The sequence below is a fragment of the Microtus oregoni genome, unplaced genomic scaffold (genome assembly GCF_018167655.1).
Source record: "Microtus oregoni isolate MIOR12 unplaced genomic scaffold, Mior012 000018F_ref0000195, whole genome shotgun sequence".
In the NCBI taxonomy this organism is placed as follows: Eukaryota; Metazoa; Chordata; class Mammalia; order Rodentia; family Cricetidae; genus Microtus; species Microtus oregoni.
Window position 1 is genome coordinate 1,292,908 of NW_024543077.1, and position 21,876 is coordinate 1,314,783.

The following is a 21,876-nucleotide window of genomic DNA, read 5'->3' on the forward strand; positions in this document are numbered from 1 at the left end:
GCGGGCGTGGGTCCCAGCTCCCGGGCGTCCTCCTCGGCCCCGTGCCCGCTCTCAAGCCTCGCCGCGATGACCTGGAGATGGAACCACGGCGACGACACTCGCTCCTTCCAAACCTCCGAGGAGCCGGATGGGGGGGGGGGGGGGGGGGGGGGGATCCGTACCACGTGACAAAAGCCAGCCTGGTCGCGGCGGACCTCCCGGGCGCCTAGACCGGCCCGTCTCTATGGTCACCGGCGCGGAGGAGGTTGTCCTTCCCGGGGACGACTACTGCTTCCGGTCCAGCTCCCGCGCGCCGGGATCGCGGGCTTCGGCTTCCTCGGGCTGTGCGGCGCCGCGCTCCCACCCGCCCCGCCATGAGCTTCCTCAAGAGCTTCCCGCCTCCCGCGTCGGAGGACGGGCTCCGGCTGCAGCAGCCCGACACCGAGGCGGTGATGAACGGAAAGGGGCTGGGCACCGGCACGCTCTACATCGCCGAGAGGTAGGGTCCCCGGGCCGCGGCGCTGACCTCGCTCCTCCTCGGGGCCGCTGCGGGCAGCGCCAGGCGACGCCGCAGGGGTGGAGGCGGCGAGGGAGGCCCGGCTGCCAGCCCCGCTGCCGACCTCGCCTAGCTCCGTCACGACCCGTTCCGTGTACCGGCCTGTGTGCCGGAGCCCGGCGCGTGCTCACGGCCGGAGTTTGCAGTTTGCAGAGCCTCCGTTAGCCTCCCGGCTGTCTCGCGAGCTGGGGGTTCTTCCTGCGTAAGGTCTGTGGGTTCGGAGTGATCGCGTAGGGTGTAGGACGTTTGGTTAATGAGCATTGGGTTTTTTTTTTTCCTGCTGTAGATGTGGGTGGGGGAAAGAAGCATCTTGAGGCCCACGCAGGGCGGGGTCATAACCTGCCGAACCCGACTCTGGATGAGCGGGTCCTGGAAGGAATCCTACTTTGATGTGACTACCTGCAGCACGTTGTACTCTGACAGTAAGGTAGACTGTCCCTTAAATAAACACGTACACACACTCCCCCTCCTCACCTCTCCACCCCCTTTCCTGTCCTCCAGACCTTCAGGTTTACCTTTTGCTATATTCCGGTTGTCGTCCACGGAGGACAGCCTCTGCTTTTAAGAGCTCGTCTTAAACTTTGGGCCTGACCAGAAAATCCAGGCTAGGCCCCTTATTTCTGTCAGTTTATTATTAACATATATAGGAGAGAGAGAGAGAGAGAAGGGGGATTTATTATAGGATGACTTATAGGGTGTGGTCCAGCTCTTCTGACAAAGTTGCTCAGTTCAAAAGGCTGGATCTCTCAGCTGGTCTTCAGTAGATGCTGGAATGATCTGTGTTCGTCTTCCTGCTCCAAGTTCCAGATTAGAAGCGGATCTTCCTACTTCTAATTAAGAAAAAAAACCCTCTCTCACTGGTGTGCCCTCCTCCATTTTTGGAATTTAGTTAATTCCAGGTGAAGTCAAGATGACAACCAAGAATGGCCATCACACTATGTAAAAGGGATTTTGTTTATTTTTGCTTTTTTGAAACAAGATCTCTGTGTAAAACCTGGCTGACCCTAAACTCACAGAGATTCTCCTGCCTCTGCCTCCTAAATGCTAGGACTAAAGGTGTGTTCCCTCACCACACCTGATGATCTTTCTATAATTCCTTGGCGGGGGGAGGGGCTTATATATGATTCTGCATATTGGAAAGCTTAACGCTTACTGAAAAGGCACAAGTGTTGTTAATACGTGTATGTCTTATAAAGATCCCTGAGGGCTGGAGAGATGGCTCAGGGTTTAGTAGCATTTGTTGCTCTTGCAGGGGACTCTGGTTCCCAGCACCCACACGGTGGCTCACAATGGTCCCTAACTCCTGTTCCAGGACATCTGCCACCCTCTGACCTCTGGGCAGCAGGGACACACGTGGTACGCATACGTGCAGGCACAGCACTCATACACATCTATCTGAAGAATCATTAGTGGCTAACAGTTTGCCGTTTCTTAAGCTGTACATGCCTTCTGCCCGCACACGTCAGTACTTTAGCGTGCACCTGAGAAGACGAAGAGCAACCTTACAGTTGCCGTGTTCAGAAGGTGTATCTCATTTTATGACATTATTTTAAGGTTTTATTGGCAGACTCTGAATGTTTCTCTAAGACATTTTTGGAAATGTCCAAAAACTACGAGACACATGCATATGAGTTAAAAATTAAATACTGCATTTCCGGAAGCCTTGCCCATCTCTAGGCGTCCTCTTCCCTCCCTTCCTTGGTCTGATCCCCTTTTGTCTTTTTTTCCTCACCTGGCATTTCCTAGTCATGGTGAGATTGAATTACTGGCAGTTCCCCTAGCATTACGACAACTGGTGACTTCGTCTGTGTCGACGGTGTGCGAGTGTGTGAGTGTGTGTCAGCCGGTGTTCTGATAGAACTGGGATGCTTAGGAGGAAGGGCAGAAACGAAGTTCTTTGTGCTGGGACATGTGTGTATCTTACACAGCATACGTGGTATGTATGTAAATACTGCCAGTGGTTCTCCATGGGAGGAAATGAAGGAGAACGTGGAAAGATCCCGGCTGGGGAGCAACTAAGAGCTTGCTCGTGAGCTTGGTTGGCAGTATTGTGTGTGGCCTTTTGGAAGCGTTTAGGACGTTAGCCAGAGAGAAATGGTGTTGGGTTGGCTTTTAGGAAGTGGTTTCTTGCGTGTGTCTGTAGAGATGCAGACTCCTGGGCTCATTTTCAGGTTAGGGGTTTGTTTCGTTTTCAGTTTTATTTTATTCCGTGCGTATGAGTGCGTGCGTATGAGTGCTTCGCCTGCATGTATGTGTGCGCACCACATGTATGTCCAGTGCCCACTGAGGTCAGATGAGGTCATTGGATGCTCTGGAGTTTTGAGTTGTGAGCGACCACGTGAATCCTGAGAGTCAAATCGTGGTTCTCTGCAAAGAGCCACGCGTGCCCCTGAGCAGATCTCTCCAGACCCCACAGCTTAGTGTTTATAAGAAATTGAGTTCTAAACCCAACAAGGAAGATAAAAAGGCACAAGTGGTTCAAAATAAGTTATTTAAGATGGGTGGGGTTTGTACTTAAGATAAAATTAGGTACTTTGAACTTAGAAACAATGTTTTTTTGTGTCTCATTCCAAAATTAATTTTAAACCAATTAAACCAATACAACTTCAAGGTCTCTTTTACTTTCCAGTGCTGTTTTTAGCCCTTTACCAGAAATAAAAGACACAGATTGTCCTTACTCATAAGTATCTGAGCTTAACAAAACATTTTCAATCTGTGTTCACTACTCTTAGTAGTAGTAGTCCTTGCATTTATGACATTTGGGTTTGGTTGGGTTTTTTTTTTGTTGTTGTTGTTGTTATGACTGATCATAGTTAATTTTGGTTTTGGAGTACTTTTCTTCTAGAATATGTGAGAAGAGACAAAACAGAATTAGAAATTAAGTCAAGTATTTCTTTCAAGTGCCAAATCCATTTCTCTGTGAGCGTCTCAGAGCCCATAGGAGCACTGTACTGAGACAGCATGTTGTGTCCTAAGGGGCTCGAGAATGATTTCAGCCTTTAAACCAAAGGCCATAATGTTCTAGGCACTGATTTGGTGTAGATGCCAGCTTTTCCACCGCCTGGTGGAGTTAGTAAAGGTTTATGGCTCTGAATATTTGAAATTATTTTGGACTGGTAAATCTGGAATGCTCCATTCTAAACCGTAGTCATGTCAGGAGATTTCGGAGGTGAGAAAGGGAGCGTAGTTTGACGGGGCTGTTTCTTGGTGCCTGTGAGCAGTGTGTCTTTCCACATGAAGAGAATGGCTGTGGGTGGAAGGTACATGCAGCGCACAGTTACATAAGAAATCTGTTCCTTTGGAAGCAGTGGGGATGAAATAATTCCTCAAACTCTGTAGGCCAGGCTACCCTTGAACTCACAGAGATCTGCCCACCTCTGCCTCCCCCAGTGCTGGGATTAAAGGTGCGGGCCACCACTTGGCAATTCCTCAAACTTGTATCATTTTGCTATTTAGTATCACTTTAACCCTCTTTACTTTTTCCAAGTAAGCTTAATGTGTGGAATTCTTTCCAATAACTTCCTTGTAGTGATACTTCATTTCTATTTTAATAAATAAAGCTTGTCTGAAGATCAGAACACAAAACAACCTCTCTAGTCAGCCATAGAGGCCAGGCGGTGGTGGCGCAGGCCTTTAATCCCAGCACTAGAGAGGAATATAGGGCGGGATGAGACAGGAGCTCCCTCCTTCAGTCTGAAGATTTCATAGGGGTGAGAGCTCTCTAGTGGCTTGACTGCTGTGCTTTTCTGATCTTCAGGTTGAACCCCAATATATATCTCTGGGTTTTATTATTTGTGCTACATGGCATCTTTTCTTGCTTTTAATTTTTAAATATACCATTAAATAGTATAGCTGGATGGGCCGGCCTGGTCTACGGAGTGAGTTCTAGGACAGCCAGGGCTAGTCAGAGAAGCATTGTGTCAAAGCGCGACCCCTCCCCCCAGATCTCAGTATGCTTACAGAGTTGTGCATTTACCACAGTAGTCTGACATACGCCTTAGTGAGGATGTGATACACGAGGGCCATACTGTTAGACGTGGTTTACATAGTGGTGCTGAGTTCGAGGCATAGACTTTAGTGTCCTTTATTAAACTATGGTTTGGAACTCTCTGCTGTCGTTGTTCCTGCCTAAAGGAGGTCTTGGCTCTCCGGTTGTTTATTTTCGTTTAGTTGTCTGGGTTTTCTTGTTTTTTCTTTGTTTTGTTTTTGTTATTTTGGACGGGGGCCTTATTATGTAGCCCTGACTGACCTGCTATGTAGAACAAGCTGGCTTTGAACTCACAAAGATCTGCCTGCCTCTGCCCTCCAAATGCTAGGTTTAAAGGTGTGTGTCACTCACTACCTTATTTTGAGGCCTGGAATTTGTCAAGTGGCTCAGGTTAGCCTTGCACTTAGCAGCAGTGTGCTCCATCAGCCTCCAGGGAGCTCATATCACAGCTGTGACCCATGGTCAGCTGGTCAGAGATGTAGAGAAAGTGAGGTGAAGCTGGTGTGGGCACAGGCTTGTAATCCCCACACCTGGAGTGTGGCAGAGCATGAGGAGGGTCTAGAGTTCAGGACTGTGGCTGGGCAGTGGGGAGCAGGCCTTATCCCAGCGCTGGAGGCAGAGGCAGGCGACCTCAGTGAGGTCTAAGACAGCGAGGGCTAGAGAGAGAGAGACCCTGTCTCCCAGGGAATAGAAGGTTGATGGCCAACCTGGGCAATTGAGGTCAGCATGAGCTAAACATCAAAGCTCTGGAAACAAGAGGGAATGGGGAGGCCGGGAGGGAGGGAGAGGATACAGGATATGTATGTGTTCTGCTGTTCTGTAGAGGGGTGTCTCCATCCCTCTAACTTCTGTGTTTTAAAATTTTATTAGTATATATTAGTTGTATAAAAATTCCCTTTTAAAGTATCAATTTTGACATGGTTTACATGGCATACGACTTTTTCATTTCATTCATAGAAGTTGATGGTTTTTATTGTACACTCATATCCGCACTCATTTTAGAACATTTTTTGTTGTTGTCCTCCCCCCCCCCCCAAAAAAAAAACAGTACTCATTGGTAGTCACTCCCTGTTTCCTTTCAGCCCTGCAAATGTTTTTGTGGCTTCTTTGGGATCTTGCCCCTGCCAAGGTCTTCTCCCTGCTTCTCTGCTAAGATTGTACAATTCATAGTGGAAGAGAGGCTGCCAAGAAAAATCAGGCATTACCTGTCAGAGTTCAACATAGTGGCTTTGGTCATTGTTTCCTTTCTTATACCGATAAAATACTTGTGCCCTTTTAAGGAGAAAGTATTTCGTGGCTTTTTGTTTTTTTTTTCCATTTGTTTTTTAAGGTGTTATTTTATTTTCATGGTATCTTGCCTGCATGTTTGTCTGTGTGTCACTTGTATCCCTGGTGCACACAGAGGCCAGGAGAGTGTGTCAGGTCTGCAGCTGGATTACAGATCATTGTGAGCTCAGAATCGAACCTGGGTCTTCTGAAAGTGCTCTTCACCCACTGAGCCGTGTCTCCAGCCCCCTTAGACCTTGTCTACTAAGGTAGTAATTAAGTTTTTGAGTTGTGATTGTAATCATGTCTGTTTTGTGTGTCCATCATCTATCCCCAGTTCCTGTGCATGCCCGCCCACGGAGGGCTGTGTTAACAGTTTTGAAGCATGTTAAATAAAGAGATGGAAGTAACAGACTACAAACATGATTCCTTAGCATATTAGTGCTTCTGCGTTCCCAAGCACAAGATGAGTAGGAACAGGCGAGGTCCTTGTAGAAAGGAGGTCTCATGGATCTATTTGGGGCTTGACTAGGTAGAGAGATCTGCACAGCAAAGAGGGTAGCTGGAGACATTCTAAGCAAGAATAGCACAAAAGAGACGCGGGTAAGGGCCGAGAGCTGTTAGGAGCACACGCTGCTCTTTCAGGGGACCTGAGCTGGATTACCAACACCCACATGGAGGGTTCACAGCCCCCCCCCCCGCCCCACTCCAGCTCCAGGGGTCCTGATGCTCTCCTGGCCTCCACCAGTATCCACATGCATGTACACATAGAGGAAAAATAAACAGAGATGACTTGAAAAAAATCACCTCTCAAATCTTTTTGAATTTATAGCTAGAGGAAAAGAAAACGTGAAAGAAAATTCAGTTCTTGTAACTAGTTTTTCTTTCTCTCTTCTTAGTGTTTAGTTTTATTTTAAGGAATATTTCTAATATTGTCAACAAACTTGCATTGCTTTCTATGCATAAAAGTATGTAGGTTGAACCTTTATAAGTTTTGGGATATTAAGTTAGGATTCAGTTTTTAAAACTAATCTGCCTAACCCCTGTTTTTCAGCCGCCTGTCTTGGTTAGATGGTTCTGGACTAGGGTTCTCACTGGAATACCCCAGCATTAGTTTACATGCGGTCTCCAGGGACCCGAATGCTTACCCTCGAGAACACTTGTATGTTATGGTGAATACAAGATTTGGAGGTATGTATGATAGAACTTAACCCAGCGCTTCCTCTGATAGCAAAGTGTATTTTAAGGGGTATGTTTGTTTGTTCGTTCTGTGATAACGTCTTGCAGGTTGTTCAGGTTAGCCCTGAACTCCTGTAGCCTTCCAGATACTGACACGTTAGGGGTGTGCCGCCTTACCAGTCTGAAAAGCAACCTTTAATGATAATGTAAAAGTTAATTCATTGACTTACATTGGGTAATATTGTGTTAAACAAAATTAATCACCCTAAAGTAATTTGACCACTTGTATTGTTTTAATGGGTATTGGTTTAGTGTGTATATCTGCCTTTTATTTTCTCTGTATTTGCCCTTAGAATTCTTCAGTTAATATGAATGTTTTTACTTTTTTGTTTTAACTTCTTATTCCTTCTCCTTCTAAAGGTACTTCAGAGATATGAACCTGTAATTTTGTCTATCCAGAAAGTTAAGATAGAATTGTTTTATTCATTTATTTTAAAGATGAATATGGAGGTGGAGATTATTGCCTGCATTTGTATCTGTGTGCTGTGTGTGTGACTGATGTCAGCAGAGACCAGAAGAGGGTGTAAGATACCCTAGAATTGGAGTCACGGACTATGTGTTTGTCTATGTGAATGTGTGCTGCAAGTGTGTGGGTGCCAGCAGAGACCAGAAGAGGGCATTGGATTCCTTGGAGCTGGAGTTACCGGAAGTTTTTAAGCTAAACAATATGCATTTCGGGAACTGATCTTCTAGAACAGTGTATTGGCTACTTTTCTGTTGCTGTGCCAAAACCCATGACTAGCAACTAAAGAAAAAAAAAACTGTTTAATTGGGCTTAAAGCCAGAGAGCTAGAGTCTACGATAGTGGAGCAAAGGCACTGCAGCAGGAGCAGCCGAGAGCTCACATCCCAAACCACAAGCAGAGGCAGAGAATGAATGAAAATGCGTGTATGTCCTTACAGTGCTGAAGCTTGCATGGGCAGCCCGTGTGTGGTGGTGCTGTTGAACTCGCCCGTGTTGGGGTTCATGGAGATGACTGACCAGGTCTCTTCCTCGAGGGCATCAGATCTCATTTTACATGGTATGAGCCACCTGTGGTTGCTGGAAATGGCAGGGGGTTTTGAAACCTTAGAGCCTATCACCAAAGACACACCTCCTCCAATAAGGCCACACCTCCTAGTCCTTCCTAGCTATTTCTTTCCTCCACGTGAGGACCAAGTGTTTAAACAGATGAGCTTATGAGGCCCTTCTCATTCAAACCACCACAGGCAACAAGGCCCTTAACAACTGAGCTATCTCTCTAGGCCCAGAACCGCTTTTATTTTGTTATAGTAGTGGTTCTCAGCAGGCGGGTGGGGAGAGTTTTATGTGCTGCCGTTGGTTGGTGAAATTATAATTGGAGGAGGAGGGGTGCTCCTGGCATCTGGTAGATGCCAGATTCCCTGCAAACTTCAGTAGCGGCGCAGTTCAGAAGCCCTACGTTGGAAGGTTCCCAAGTTTTACTGTTTTTGAAAATATAATAAGTTGTTAAGATAATGGGTAGCTTTTCTCAGAAATCTTGTGTAACAGACAATCCATTAGTTTGTTCCTGACACCTTCAAATTGATTTTTTTTTAGTTCCTGATTTTATCATTTGTATTTAGTTGTGAACACTAATTACTGATTTTTAGAACTCTGGCAAGCCATGCATTATTAAGTGATATTGACTGATCAACTATCCAAAAATATTTTCTCTATAAGATTTCAAATTCTTGCTTTTGGAAAGAGTTCAAAGATAGATGAAAATAGGAAGTTTGAAAAAGGATAAGGGAATGTAAAAGTTGTTCGATGTAGGGGTGCAGCATGATCTAGCGAGGTGTGAAGCTCAGTTGACTCACTCAACAGAGGGAAAGAAGGAGTTTGGGGTGTGTGTGTTTGTTTGTTTATGGCTCACAATTTCAGAGGTATTTCAGTCCTCCTTGTTGGAGAACACATAGCAGCAGGCCTGTGAGGCAGCAGCTGTGCACTTGGCAGAGAACCAGGAAGTAGGCAGAGTAGCATCAGAACCAGGGGTGGGTAGACTCTTCAAAGACCCGGCCCTAGTGCTGCCCTCTGGGCAGCAAGAGTTCAAAGCATGGCTGTCGTAACATTTTAGAGCCCAGCCATAACACTAAGTAAATGCAGCTATGATTTTTATAACTTGATCAGCATACTCTTGCTATGACAAAAGACCTTACTTAGATAATCAGTTTAATAAGGGGAAGGCTTATTTTGGCTTATGAGTCATAGATTTCAGCCAATACACATTTGGCCCTGTTTCTTTTAACCTGTGTTGGCACAGCGTATAATGGCAAGAACACGTGGTTGAGCGGACTTTAAGGTAATAAGTAGAAGATTTGTTCATATTTTGACAGCCAGAAAGCAGACCCGGAGTCCCTGTTCCCCCCTTTAAGATAAGCCTCCAGTGACCTAAGTTTCTCCATGTCTTCACCTCCTGATGACTTTAGCGCCCACTAACACCACAGGCTGCTGACTAAACCTTTAATATGTGGGTCTTTAAGATCACTCAAGATCCCAGCCCTAACAGTAAGTAAGAAAATTAGGTGTTGTTTAAAATGCAAAACTTTAAAAGTAACGCTGTCTGTCAGTTCCAAATGCGGATGTGTTGGAGTCAGGGTGTGACTCAGTAGTATAATGTGTGTATAGCATATGAGAAGCCCTGAGTTCACGCTTTACCACCAAAACACCAAAGTAAATATTGGTATATAATGCCCCAGAGAGAGAGTCAGCATTGGTACTGAGCAAAGGTACTTGTTTGGCAAAAGTCTCCTGAGGTAGGGGTAGGGGTTCAGTAATAATGGATAAAAGGATAAAGCACCCCAGAAAGTAAACTGTGCCTCACTTGCCAGGTCAGCCATTTTCTCATGAGTCTCAGTTTCATTTAAAAAAAAAAAATCTCACTTTCCACGTGGTCTCCTGAAGAATTCTCCTGACTCCCAGTAGCACCACAGGCTACAGATGAACCTTAGTGATCAGATTGGAGCCCAACGCAGCGCCTCACATATAATATATATATATATATATATAATACCCCTGGCCTCACCAGTAGACCCTGCATTCCTCTCTATTAGTGATCAGATTGGAGCCCAACGCAGTGCCTCGCATATAATATACCCCTGGCCTTACCAGCAGACCCTGCATTCCTCTCTATTCATGACCATTGTTGATAGTGGGCTCGGTGCTTACTGTGTAAGCATGGGGGCCTGGGTGTGGGTTTTCAGCCTCCCATAAGAACTGAGGGAACAGAGGCAGATCCCACAAGTCTGCTGACCAACCCTTCTCCCCAGATCAGTGAGCCCAGGGCCTTATCTCAAAAGGAAAAAACGTAGAGAGCAAAGGCCCAGATTCAACTTAGGGCTTTCTTACACTTGTGTGCAAGCAAGCATGCCACACACCCCTCATATGCACATATCCCCCCCCCCCCAGGCAGTGGCTGTTTCTGGGAAGATCTAGAATCTAGGTTCCATCTCTGCACTTTGAACTATTGTTAGACCAGAATGTGTTACTATAATTCTTCAATGCAGTACTTCATTATAGAACTGTAACTGTAATTACACCGTGTTTTTACAAATGCATCAGCAAACTTTGGAGATGGTGACCACCCAGTGATTTAGAATTTTCCAGTGTGTGCATTGGTCTGCTTGGTAGCTAAAGATTTGTATACTTAACAATGTGCTACTGAAAACAGCACGGGAAGTAGACTTTGAAATCTGTTACTTAAAGGTCTTATTAATGGCCGCTTCTGATTTAATTTCTGCTTGTCTATGTTTGCATACTATTCTACCCCGAAAGCACATTAAGTAATTACCGCATTAGTGGATGCTCCTTGTTTACCTTGCCAACCTTACTGTTGGAGAAAACTCAAAGATATTAGTAACATACACTTCTGTATATCTGTGATGGTGTTTCCAGAGACCTTTAACTAAGGGGGTGGGGGGAAGCAGCCTCAGATGTGGGTAGCACTGTCGGTAGGCTGGGTGCCCAGATGGAACGAAAGCATTCTCTCTCTCCTCGCCTCTCTCCCTCCCCCTCACTTCCCCTGCTCTCTCTTCTTTTCTATGCTCTGCTTCCTGCTGCCGTGAGGGAAGACCTCTGCTCCATCTCACCCACTCTGCCGTGATTCAGCTCCCTAACAGTGCAGCCAGCTGACCACGGTCAGCCTCTACATCAGCCTCTGACAGCAGGGGCCACACCAGGTTGTCCTCCTTCCTGTTGATTGATGGCCCAGTATGTTGTCATGGTGATGGAAAGCTGACACTCCCTGCAAGTGGATTCACCGTGTTAACAGTCGTTCCACTTTTTATCATCGGTGTAGATGATAAAGTTATTTTAATGCTGCTTTAAATGTAAAAGTTTCTTCTTGTTTGCCGTAGCTAAGGATTGAGCCCAGGGCTTTGAACATGCTAGGCAAGCCTCTGCTGCTGAGTCGCCACTGCTGGCACCTAACTTTGACTCTTCTTCCCTCGCCTTCCTGAGCAGCGGGGACTATAGGCATGCTCCACCACGTCTGCTCAGTTTGTACTGATATTTGTGTGTGTGGTGTGTGTTTGTGCATGTGGAGGGCAGAGAAAGCTTTGTGGGTTTGGTTCTTTCCTCCTGTAAATGGGCTCTGTGGGTCAGACTCAGTATTGTCAGGTGTACGCAGATCTACCTCACCAGCCCTTAATTTGCTAATCTCAGCAAACATGTTTGCTGTTCGTGGGTCAGTTTAAATATTTGTTTTTTTTTTTAAAGATTTTATTTGTTTATTTATTGTGCATACAACATTCTGCCTTCATGTCTGCCCACATGCCAGAAAAGGGCGCCAGATCTCATTACAGATGGTCGTGAGCCACCATGTGGTTGCTGGGAATTGAACTCATGACCTCTGGAAGAGCAGCCAGTGCTCTTAACCACTAAGCCATCTCTCCAGCCCCAGTTTAAATATTTGATTGACCTGTTTTTTTTACATTATAAAATCGTTCAAACATAGTGAAAACAGAGTATTTGTTATGTATTTGTTTGTTTATGGTTTTTCAGGGCGGGATTTCTCTGTGTAGTCCTTCCTGTCCTGGTACTCACTCTGTAGACCAAGCTGGTTTCCAACTCAAGAGATTTGCCTGCCTCTGCTTCCTGAGTGCTGCGATCAAAGATGTGCACCACCTGACTAGAGTAATTTGTTAATATTCAGTATCCAGTGTAAATTCTGTCTCTTTTCCCTGATTACTATACATTTTTAAGGGAAACTTAAGTAAATACTGTTGAAAGCTGCTCTGGGGAGGGCAGGGTCTCTGTGTCCTGGCATCCACTGTGTAGATCATGTTGGTCTTGAACACACAAAGGTCTACCTGCCTCAGCTGTTTTGTGTGGACCCCCATTTCATCCTCTACTGTCTTACTCAAGTTAAACGATATTGTAAAGGTAGTGTATCTGCTTCCTATACGTGCTGCGTTTTGGTTTATTGTAATTTTATGTACGTGAGTGTTTTGCCTGCATCTGTGTATATCATATGTGTGCCTGGTGCCTGTCAAGGTCTGGAAGGAGGAGGTGGATCTCCTGGTACTGGAGTTACAGATCGTTGTGAACTGCTGTTGGGCATCAGCAATCAAGCCTGGGTTCTCTGCCAGAGTATCAAGTGCTCTTAACCACTGAGCCGATTCTCTAGCCCTCCTATATATGCTTTTAACTTTAACTGAAAGTCTGTATGCCTCCAACAAATGTAACGGTTTTATGTTTAAGATTTTAATTAAATGGTATTATATATTCTACAGCTAGCTCTTTCATCCAGTCCTTTTTAAAGGTCTCTGTGTTGATACATATATAACACTGTCGGTTCATTTTCCCAGTGAAGGACTTAAACCCAGGACCTGCTGTGCAAAATGACCCCTCTACCACGAAGCTATTATTTTCAGCTAATTCTCATTAAACATTTTTATCTATAAACTGTTCATTTATCTGTTGGTCAGTTAGCTTTCGAGAACTTGAAACCATCTCGCTTAAATAGTGCTGTGTTCTCTATGTGTTACCAGTGCCTGCTGCTGAGCACAGCCCTGGAGCCTTCTCCCACTCTGAAGTAACCATCAGTAAAAATTGAATTGCAGTATTCAGATATACTAATAAATTTCCTAATTTAATTGTTTTTTCGAGACAGGGTTTCCCTGTGTAACATCCTTGGCTGTCCTGGAACTCTATTGTGTAGACCAGGCTGACCTTGAATTTTTTTTTTGTTTTTGTTTTTCGAGACAGGGTTTCTCTGTGACTTTGGAGCCTGTCCTGGAACTAGCTCTGTAGACCAGGCTGGTCTCGAACTCACAGAGATCCGCCTGCCTCTGCCTCCCGAGTGCTGGGATTAAAGGCGTGCGCCACCATCGCCCGGCTGACCTTGAAATTATAGAGGTTCACCTGCTCCTGTCTCCCGAGTTCACCGCTACCCAGCTTAATTTTTTTAATGTACGTATGTGCATCTGTTCCTCAGATATTTCAAGCACACACTGCTGTGAGTGAATCTAGCTTCAGTGTCCTAAAATGTCAAATAAATATTTAAAAGTTTGTATTCCTGAGCTAGATCAACAGATAGGTCAGCAGTTAAGACCTCCCGCTGCTCTTTCAGAGGACCAGAGTCGGGTTTCCAGGAACCATGTCAGGTGACTCAGAATGCTTCTAACACCAGCTCCAGGGCATCCTGGTGGCCTCTTCTGGCTCCTGGGTGCACGCTGTGCACATAAGCTTATGCAGATACACATAAGGCAATCCTTAAAAAACTTCAATGTCTAAAAAGATTATCTGTATTCCTCTTATAGAAGAATCAAAAGACTCTCTCTCTGATGAAGATGAGGAAGACGGTGATGACGATGTTGAACCCATTACTGAATTTAGATTTGTGCCCAGTGATAAGTCTGCATGTGAGTGTTCTGTAATATTGATCTTCTCCGTGTCCTTCCCCATTGACACACCCCTCTCACCTTGTTATGGTCGCCTCCATCCTATGGCCTCCTTACAGGCACTGGGAGTGGGTACTTACAGTGTCACAGATGCTGGCTGTAGTGGTGTTGCCGACAGCATGGCGCCTGCTCTGCTCTGGTAAGGAGGGTTCTGGTCAGTGTTACTGGCGGATGCTGCTCACTGAGTGTCACCTGTGGGAAGACTTCCAGAGGTGGGCATGCTGAGACGGATGGGAAGTACCTGTCATGTGACAGGAGCCTCTACCTAGTCAGCAGTGTGACCAGTAACTCTGGCCTTTCCCTCCCTCCCTCTCTGGCTCTTTCTTTTTTTCTTGTCAGGATCTCTCTTTCTAGTCTTAGCTGTCCCAGAACTTGCTATGTAGATGAGGCTGGCCTCAAACTCACAGAAATCTCTGTACTTCTGCCTCCTGAGAGTTGGGATCGAAGTCATGTGCCACCACACTTGGCTTGACCTATTCTATTAAGTCTAATCACCCATGGAGAGACCCTAGTAATATCTTGAACTCCTTGTGATGTGTTCGTTGTCCCTGTCTCCTTTGTAATAGGCAGTGCGCTTTCCGTGATCAATTTTTATTTGAATTTTGCAGATTTTATAAATATTGTTACCCTAGTAAACCTTCTGTCTGCTTTTAAATTGTTTGGCACTGGTGTTTGTTCTAAAACCCCGAGGTGCACTGGGAAAGGACACCTCAGTAATGGCGTGGTGTCTTTGCGCAGTGGAGGCCATGTTCACGGCGATGTGTGAATGCCAGGCCCTGCACCCAGACCCGGAGGATGAGGACTCTGACGACTACGATGGGGAAGAGTATGACGTGGAAGCTCACGGTTGGTGGCCTGGCACAGAGTAACCAGTGTGGGATGGTCGTAAATAACGGGAAGGCTGCATTGGCACTCGGTTGGGGAGTGGCTGAGAAACAAATGGGAAGCCGCAATCAAGGGCACACTGCAGACTGAGTTGGCTGCCCACTCTGCCCATCGAGAATCTTCATTATCTCTTTAAAATTGTTTTTATATGTGCTCACCACGTGTGTGCTTGGTGCCCTCAGAGGCTAGAAAAGGATTTGAAACTCCTGGAACTAGAATTGGAGATTTAAACTGCCAACCGGGTGCTGGGAATCAAATCCCAGTCCCCTGCAAGAGCCCCTAGTGCTCTAAGCCAGGCATTTCTCCATGGTCCTGCTGATCCCTTTCTCTGTTCAACTATGGACAATGTCATTCCCCCCCCCCCCCAACCATTCTTTTGTCTACAAATATTTCCAGTCCTTCCCAGACCAGGATGCTTTCACTACCTCCTGTGCTTGTAGCCTGAGGCGCAAACTGGTCTGTTTGCATTCCCCTCTGGTCTTACGCAGGTCAGTGTGGGTATCTGACGTCTTCCTACTTAGGAATCCATAGCTGGATCGTTCTTCACAAACATAAGTATCTGCTCACTTCTTAGAGATTTTTTTTTAAACTTGGTTTTATGTTTTGTCCTTTTTGTGTTTTTTAGATTTTTTTTATTTCAGATAATGTTTTAATAGAAATAAGTTAATTCAAAAATCCCTTCAGTATCAAAATATTTTGTGTTTGCTTGTAAAGTTCCCACCTTGGAATAAGAAGGGAGTCCCTTATTTTAGAAACACCCCCTTTTCCTTGTAGACCATAGACAAGTCCATTCTCTCTGCACTAAGACTCACTAGTTCTTACCTGTTAAATGTTTCTCATCCTAGAGGGCACAGGGACAGTTTTTCTTTTCTTCAACCTCTTTTAAACAGTGGCCTAATAATAAATTTTGGAAGTCTTTCTGGGAGCCTATCCATCTTGAGCAAGTGTGTTATTGATTATCCCTTTTGCTTTTCTCACTGTTGTGTAAAAGCTTAACAGCTTTCTGTTTGTTCAGAACAAGGGCAGGGGGACATCCCCACGTTTTACACCTATGAAGAAGGACTGTCTCATTTAACCGCAGAAGGGCAAGCCACACTGGAGCGGTTAGAAGGAATGCTTTCCCAGTCCGTGAGCAGCCAGTATAATATGGCAGGAGTGCGGACAGACGATTCCGTAAGAGATTATGAAGGTGAGTTCATCGTTCTCTTCCGGGTAAGCAAATGGCTGTAAGGGAAATCATAAACAAAGTTTTCTGTTAGAAACTGGAAGGCAATGAAATGCCACAGTTAACTTAAAAATACAGGAAGCAAATGTAGAATTCCTAGAACTGGAATGTTTTTGTTGTTGTTCTGTATCCTGTGCACCCTGTCTCCCCAGCTGTATCAACTGCACAGATGGTCTAGGGCCAGCAAGATACCCTCTGGAGGAGGTGTGATGGGAGGAGAAAATTGACTGTGTTCCTTTAGCAGCAGAATAGTAGGGCCTCCCTAGGGCCTGCGCCTACCCATCCACAGGCTCTAGGTCCAGTTCATCTCGTGGAACAGGTCAGAAATCCAGTCAGAAAGTGTGGTCTCCTATGACACTCGGGCCATGATCGCGCCAGTCGGCCTATCTTCCCTGCTACTGTGGATAGCACCTTCTAGGACTGTGATAGCTAGCCGGAGAGATGCTTCCAGGTTGGTGTCAGCTTGATTTCTCCGTGGATGTGCTGTCTTCAGCGAGAGGCTACTTTTTTCTGGCTTTTTCAGTAATTGTTCATTTGGTGGCGGGAGAGGAAGATGCACATGGGCGGTGCGTGTGTTACACTCAAAGGGCGCCCTCCTTTTGCTGTTCTGCATACTCTAGGTGTTTGACCTTTAAGTTTGGGGTGATTCTCCCGTCTGTCCCCCCACGCCCATCTGTAGCACTGTAGGAATGCTAAGATCCAGCTCTGCATGGATTTCCAGGACCAGCTCGGGTATCAGGTTTGCACAAGTAGCACGTTGGCTGAGTCATTTTCTAGCCTCGTTACAGGTCGGCTCTGAGGGATGACATCCTTTACCAGGGATTGGCAGTGCTGTACCTCTGACTGCAAGCTGACGATGTGCCACGTCTGGATTTGATGTTTACTTATGTGTGGGGGCACACACACACACACACACATATTGAATTCTTCTAACAACTCGAATAAAATTATGATTCCCATTTTACACATAAGATAACTGAGACACAGAAGGAAGCACTGAGAAGTGGTGAGAGGATTAAGTGAGCCATTACACAAGTACGCCTGCCACTGTCCTAAGCACCTCTTGCCTTTTGTATGTGTTTGCTGCGTGTTACTGTTTATGCCCTAGTAACACCATAACACCTGTTACTTCTGATGATTAAAGGATATGCCTGAAATGGCTTTCTGTAGCTTTTCTCCTGTCGGTGCGCTTACACCTCTCATAATGCTGTGATTGCTGTCTCCATGCGTATAGCACATTTGCCTGGAGCTCTTGGATTTCTGGACTATTGGATTGGGGACAAGAATTGTGTCTTACCATGCTGGTCTCAGACTAGTAAGCTAAAGTGATCAACTTCCCCCCTACCTAGGTGATAGGGTGCAGGGGCCTGTGGGCAGAAGTCTGGCTGGTGAAGACTCGGGCGGGAAAGTAAAGAAGGCTGCTCTAGACACTGCCCTGCAGAGCACACGTGCTGCTGCCCTCCTCCCACGCCGTGTGTGTGTGTGTGTGTGTGTGTGTGTGTGTGTGTGTGTGTTTTACCTGCATGTGTGTCTGCACCACTTGTGGTTGGTGTCCTTGGAGCAGAGGGTGTCAGATCAGCTGTGATCTGCCGTGTGGGTGCTGGGAGTCGAACCTGAGTCCTCTGAAAACGCAGCTGGAGTTCATCGCTGCTGAACCACCTCTCCGGTCCTCACCTTTGCAGTGCCTTTAATTTGTCCAACAGTGAATACTTAACACGGTTCTCCATGCCTGTTTGAAAACTCCTACCAGGCAGACATCCTCAGGAGGTGAGCCTAGACTACACTGAGTTTGAGCCATCCTAGGTTATATAGCAAAACATTGTCCAGGAAAATTTAAAAAGAACAAAAGGAAGGAAAGATATAAATTGACTTCTACCTAGAATTTCTGGGATGTGTGTATATATGCATACATACATGTATGTGTGTGTTTAGTTGTTGATGCTCTGACTCACAAAGTAAATGCTCACTGTTTGGACTGACTTTAACTTGACTGCATGTCTGCACCACTTATGGCTGCTGTCCTTGGAAGCCAGCAGAGGGATCAGGAGCATTTTCCTTTCGGTCTCTTTTGGGTAGTTTAGTTTTCAAGGTATAAAGTGTGGAGTGGAGTGTGAGGTAGCCTGGTGTGCTGGGCGTCCCTGCAATTCTAGCACATGAGGAACTGAGGGCAGCCTCAACCACAGGAGACCCTCTTTCAGAAACAAAGCAAAATGCCACAGTTTTATTTTAATTTTATTTTTTGAGATTACGTCTCACGTGTAGCTCTGGCTGGCATGGAACTACACAGACCAGGCTGGTCTCAAACCCACAGTTCTGTCTGACTCTGCCTCTCCAGTGGTGGGACTAAAGCAGGCACCATCATAGCCAGTTTTTTATTTTTTTTATTTTTATTTTTTTTGGTTTTTCGAGACAGGGTTTCTCTGCGGCTTTGGAGCCTGTCCTGGAACTAGCTCTGTAGACCAGGCTGGTCTCGAACTCACAGAGATCCGCCTGCCTCTGCCTCCTGAGTGCTGGGATTAAAGGCGGGCGCCACCATCGCCCGGCATATCCAGTTTTTTTAAAGTTAATTCTTGCCAGCAGAGGGCGCTGGCGTCCTCGTTGAGCTTCCTGTCTGAAGTGCAATCCTTTTCCGTTCAGATGGCATGGAGGTGGATGCCGCCCCCACGGTTGCTGGGCAGTTTGAAGATGCAGATGTGGACCACTGAGGATGCTGCTGCTGTTGCTGCACAGTGAGTAGCTCCTTCTCCTTTGTCACAGCACAGGGAAAAGTTCATAATTTAAGAGCTCTGTGTGAACTCTGTAAGGTAACAGTTTGAAACATGGCGCCCATCCCTAGTTACTGAAAACTGCATGTTTTTTTCCCTGAGAAATGAGAAAATTGTAAGCACTGTAATGTGGTTCATTCTCTGCCGAGCACTGCCCTGGGGATGGAGTACATGTGTGGCAGAGACGTGACTGATGTTAGCAACCGATGGTCGCGTCTGTGCAGACAGGCCTCCCTGCTGGCTAGTGCGGGCATGACGCCTGAGCCTGTCCTGGTCTGCCCGTTTGTCCCTGTTCATGGTTTGTTACACCTCACGGCTTTTCATTCACGGAGGAATTAGCCTAATCGCTAATGATAATCTTGTATTGCTGTCCCTCTTTCTGGGAGCCGTAGGGAGCAGATTGTCCTGGCCATTACTTCCTGGGTGTTTTCCTGTCTGCCCTCCATGCTTGACATACTGGTTTCCTGGCACATTCTGGTGAGCTCTGCCTCAAGTTTGTCCCCAAGTATTTGCTGCTCTGCAAACCCTGAGACGTGTGTTGCCCTTTCCCAGTGTGAGTGTTAGACTGACTTCGTTAGGTAACTGAAGGTCAGGGACTGGCAGCTGCAGAGCCCTTTCTTAGAATCACAAGATTTTCTTGGTAAAATTGTTGTTCTGTCCTTCCTTCTAAATACCGCCGTTTCCCAGCCAGTGTCCTCCGGGTCCTTATGTTTATTAAAGCACGTATCTTCATGACAAGACAGCATGTGTGTAGCTGGCCGTGACGCTCCGCTCTTACCAACAGTCGTCTGGGTATCTCTCCCTGTTGTGGTTGGGACTCAGTCCCCTCAGCCCTGAGGCGGGGACAGCTCCCTCTGTTACTTGTTTTGTTTCATGTTGGAAACCAGCTTCATCTCTGACTGCAGAGATGTCTCATGGCTTAGCAGCACTTGCACAGGCATCTGTGAAGTCCAGTTCCAGAGGATCTGATGCTCTCTTCTGCCCCGCAGGCCCCACAGGCACAGCATACGCATCCATGTAGGCAAACACACATACACATAAAAATAAAGTTATTTTAATTTAGTGTTAACAATTATTGTAGCTGTGAAACTGTAAATTTTAACATTGGCTTTCTATTCTTCTAGTATGGTTATCAAAAATAATGATAATAATAACAACTTTGCTGGGCGATGGTGGCACTCGCCTTTAATACCAGCACTTGGGAGGCAGAGGCAGGCGACCTCAGTGAGTTCCAGGACTGTTCCACAGAGAAATTCTGTCGGGTGGGGTGGGCAACAACTCAAAGAAATTCTGTGCTTCTGTGGTTTATATCTCACCCCATAAATACTTTCCTTCCTTGAACATTGCTGCTTCCATGCAGTCTGCGGTCAGCAGCATCCTCCTCTCTTCCCTCGGTGGCCTCGGTCACTGGCGCTCAGGTAGTTCCCAGCTCTCACGGTTCCCGGTGTTGCTTCATGGAGAACCAGGAACTGCCTGCTCCCAGTGTTGTCGCCTTCCTTTCCTGTGCAGACACTGCCTGCATGTCTGCCTGCACACCACAAGGGGGCACCAGATCTCATTGCAAGTGGTTATGAGCCTCATGTGGATGCAGGGAATTAACTCGGGACCACTGGAAGAGCAGGCTGTGCTCTTAACTGCTGAGCCATCTCTCCAGTCCCCTCATCACATTCTTAATAATTTTTTGTTCTGCCTGTGGCTGACTTTTTCTAAGTGTATTATTGTCCTGGAAGACAGGTTTTTTTTGTACAATCTGGCTTTCCCATTCTTCTCTGAAAAAGTGGCTGTTGAGAGATTCTCATTCTGTTTGCGGCTGTCGTGAGAGACTGACTTGGCACATCACTAATGGTTCCACACTGGATTCTTAGATTCTTTGTAATGGTGAAATAACCGTAAAATTTCTACAGATTTTCTAATGAGCGGCTAGTGTGTTTTCTGCTCATTTTATTGTCTCTGCTCAATGTCAAAGAAATAATATATTCACAAATTTTATTCATGCTCATCTGAGTCGTTGACCTGATTTCCAATCAATGTCATTTTAATCATTTAAGATTATATGTGCTTTTAAAGCCTGAACAAGGGCTAAGGTGTTTTGTAACCATTGCTAATTTAAAACTCACGGCTCGGTGCATGAGATAGGGTACACAGGACTGCTGATCACAGCTCCACCCATGACACACATATGCACACGCCACCCGTGCTCCTGTGCACACGCTGCATACAGAACATAACCGTTCCTTGGTTTCCTCGTTTATAAAGTGGGGTGATAAGAGCTTCCTGGAAGGGTTATTACAAGGCCTGAGAAACAAGAAGTCTGGAACCCTACTAGGCTGTTAGTGGTACTAATTATAAACCTTTTGTCTTTCAGAGTCCCTCATAACGGTAGGCGGGAACTTGGTGCCTCTCCCACTCCAGAGTGGGCCGGTGAAAGGCTTCTTCCTCTCCAAAGCCCACTTTTCAAGACAGACTATACTGGGACAGCAAATGTCACCAGCGAAGAGACCTTTGTCAACAAAGGTGAATTAACTGAGCGGTGTCTGTAGCTCTCGTTCACCCCCAGACCTCCTGTGGCTAGGCGTCTTCTGGGTAGACCTCAGTTCCTGGCTTTGCTCTGTGCACGTCTGTCAGCTGCAAGCCTGCGTAGTGAATACAGAGCTCACCCTGTGTAGACTGGATCAGAAAGATGCTGAAGCTTAGACATCTCAGACGTCTGAGGCCTAAAAGAACTCCTGTCCCTAAGACGAAAGTACAGGCCTCACGGGGTAGGCTCTAGCGTTTCCACAGAGGCATTGGTCCTTTACTTTAGGCTACGCCAGGCCACCTCTTGAACCCCCAGCAATTCCTTGCCAGGACGCAGTACTGCTGCCCAGCTTCTGTTCTTCTCCTTCCACTGTCGGCCCTGTCCTGTTCTCCCAGCGAGGTCCTTGACTGTCCGCTCTTAGCTTTCTGTAACAGAACAAGTAGTCTGTAATGGAGTCTGCAGGAGTACTCTTCATGAGTCTTGTCTTTGTAATAGGTAACAAATAAATCTAGGTTTTCTATGTCTTTGTGTTTTTGTTCTTGACTAACCATTAATG

General features: G+C 46.2%; 1 protein-coding gene across 1 annotated transcript; it reads left to right on the forward strand.

The window, feature by feature from the left end:
- The first annotated feature begins 285 nt into the window (after nt 1–285).
- Nucleotides 286–21,840, forward strand: LOC121458921 (methylosome subunit pICln). Its single transcript, XM_041668319.1, has 7 exons — nt 286–478; nt 6,844–6,980; nt 13,787–13,888; nt 14,666–14,773; nt 15,828–16,001; nt 18,675–18,766; nt 21,168–21,840. Exons 1-6 carry the CDS (start codon nt 354–356, stop codon nt 18,740–18,742), a joined length of 714 nt encoding a protein of 237 aa, XP_041524253.1. The 5' UTR covers nt 286–353; the 3' UTR covers nt 18,743–18,766; nt 21,168–21,840.
- The last annotated feature ends 36 nt before the right edge of the window (nt 21,841–21,876 follow it).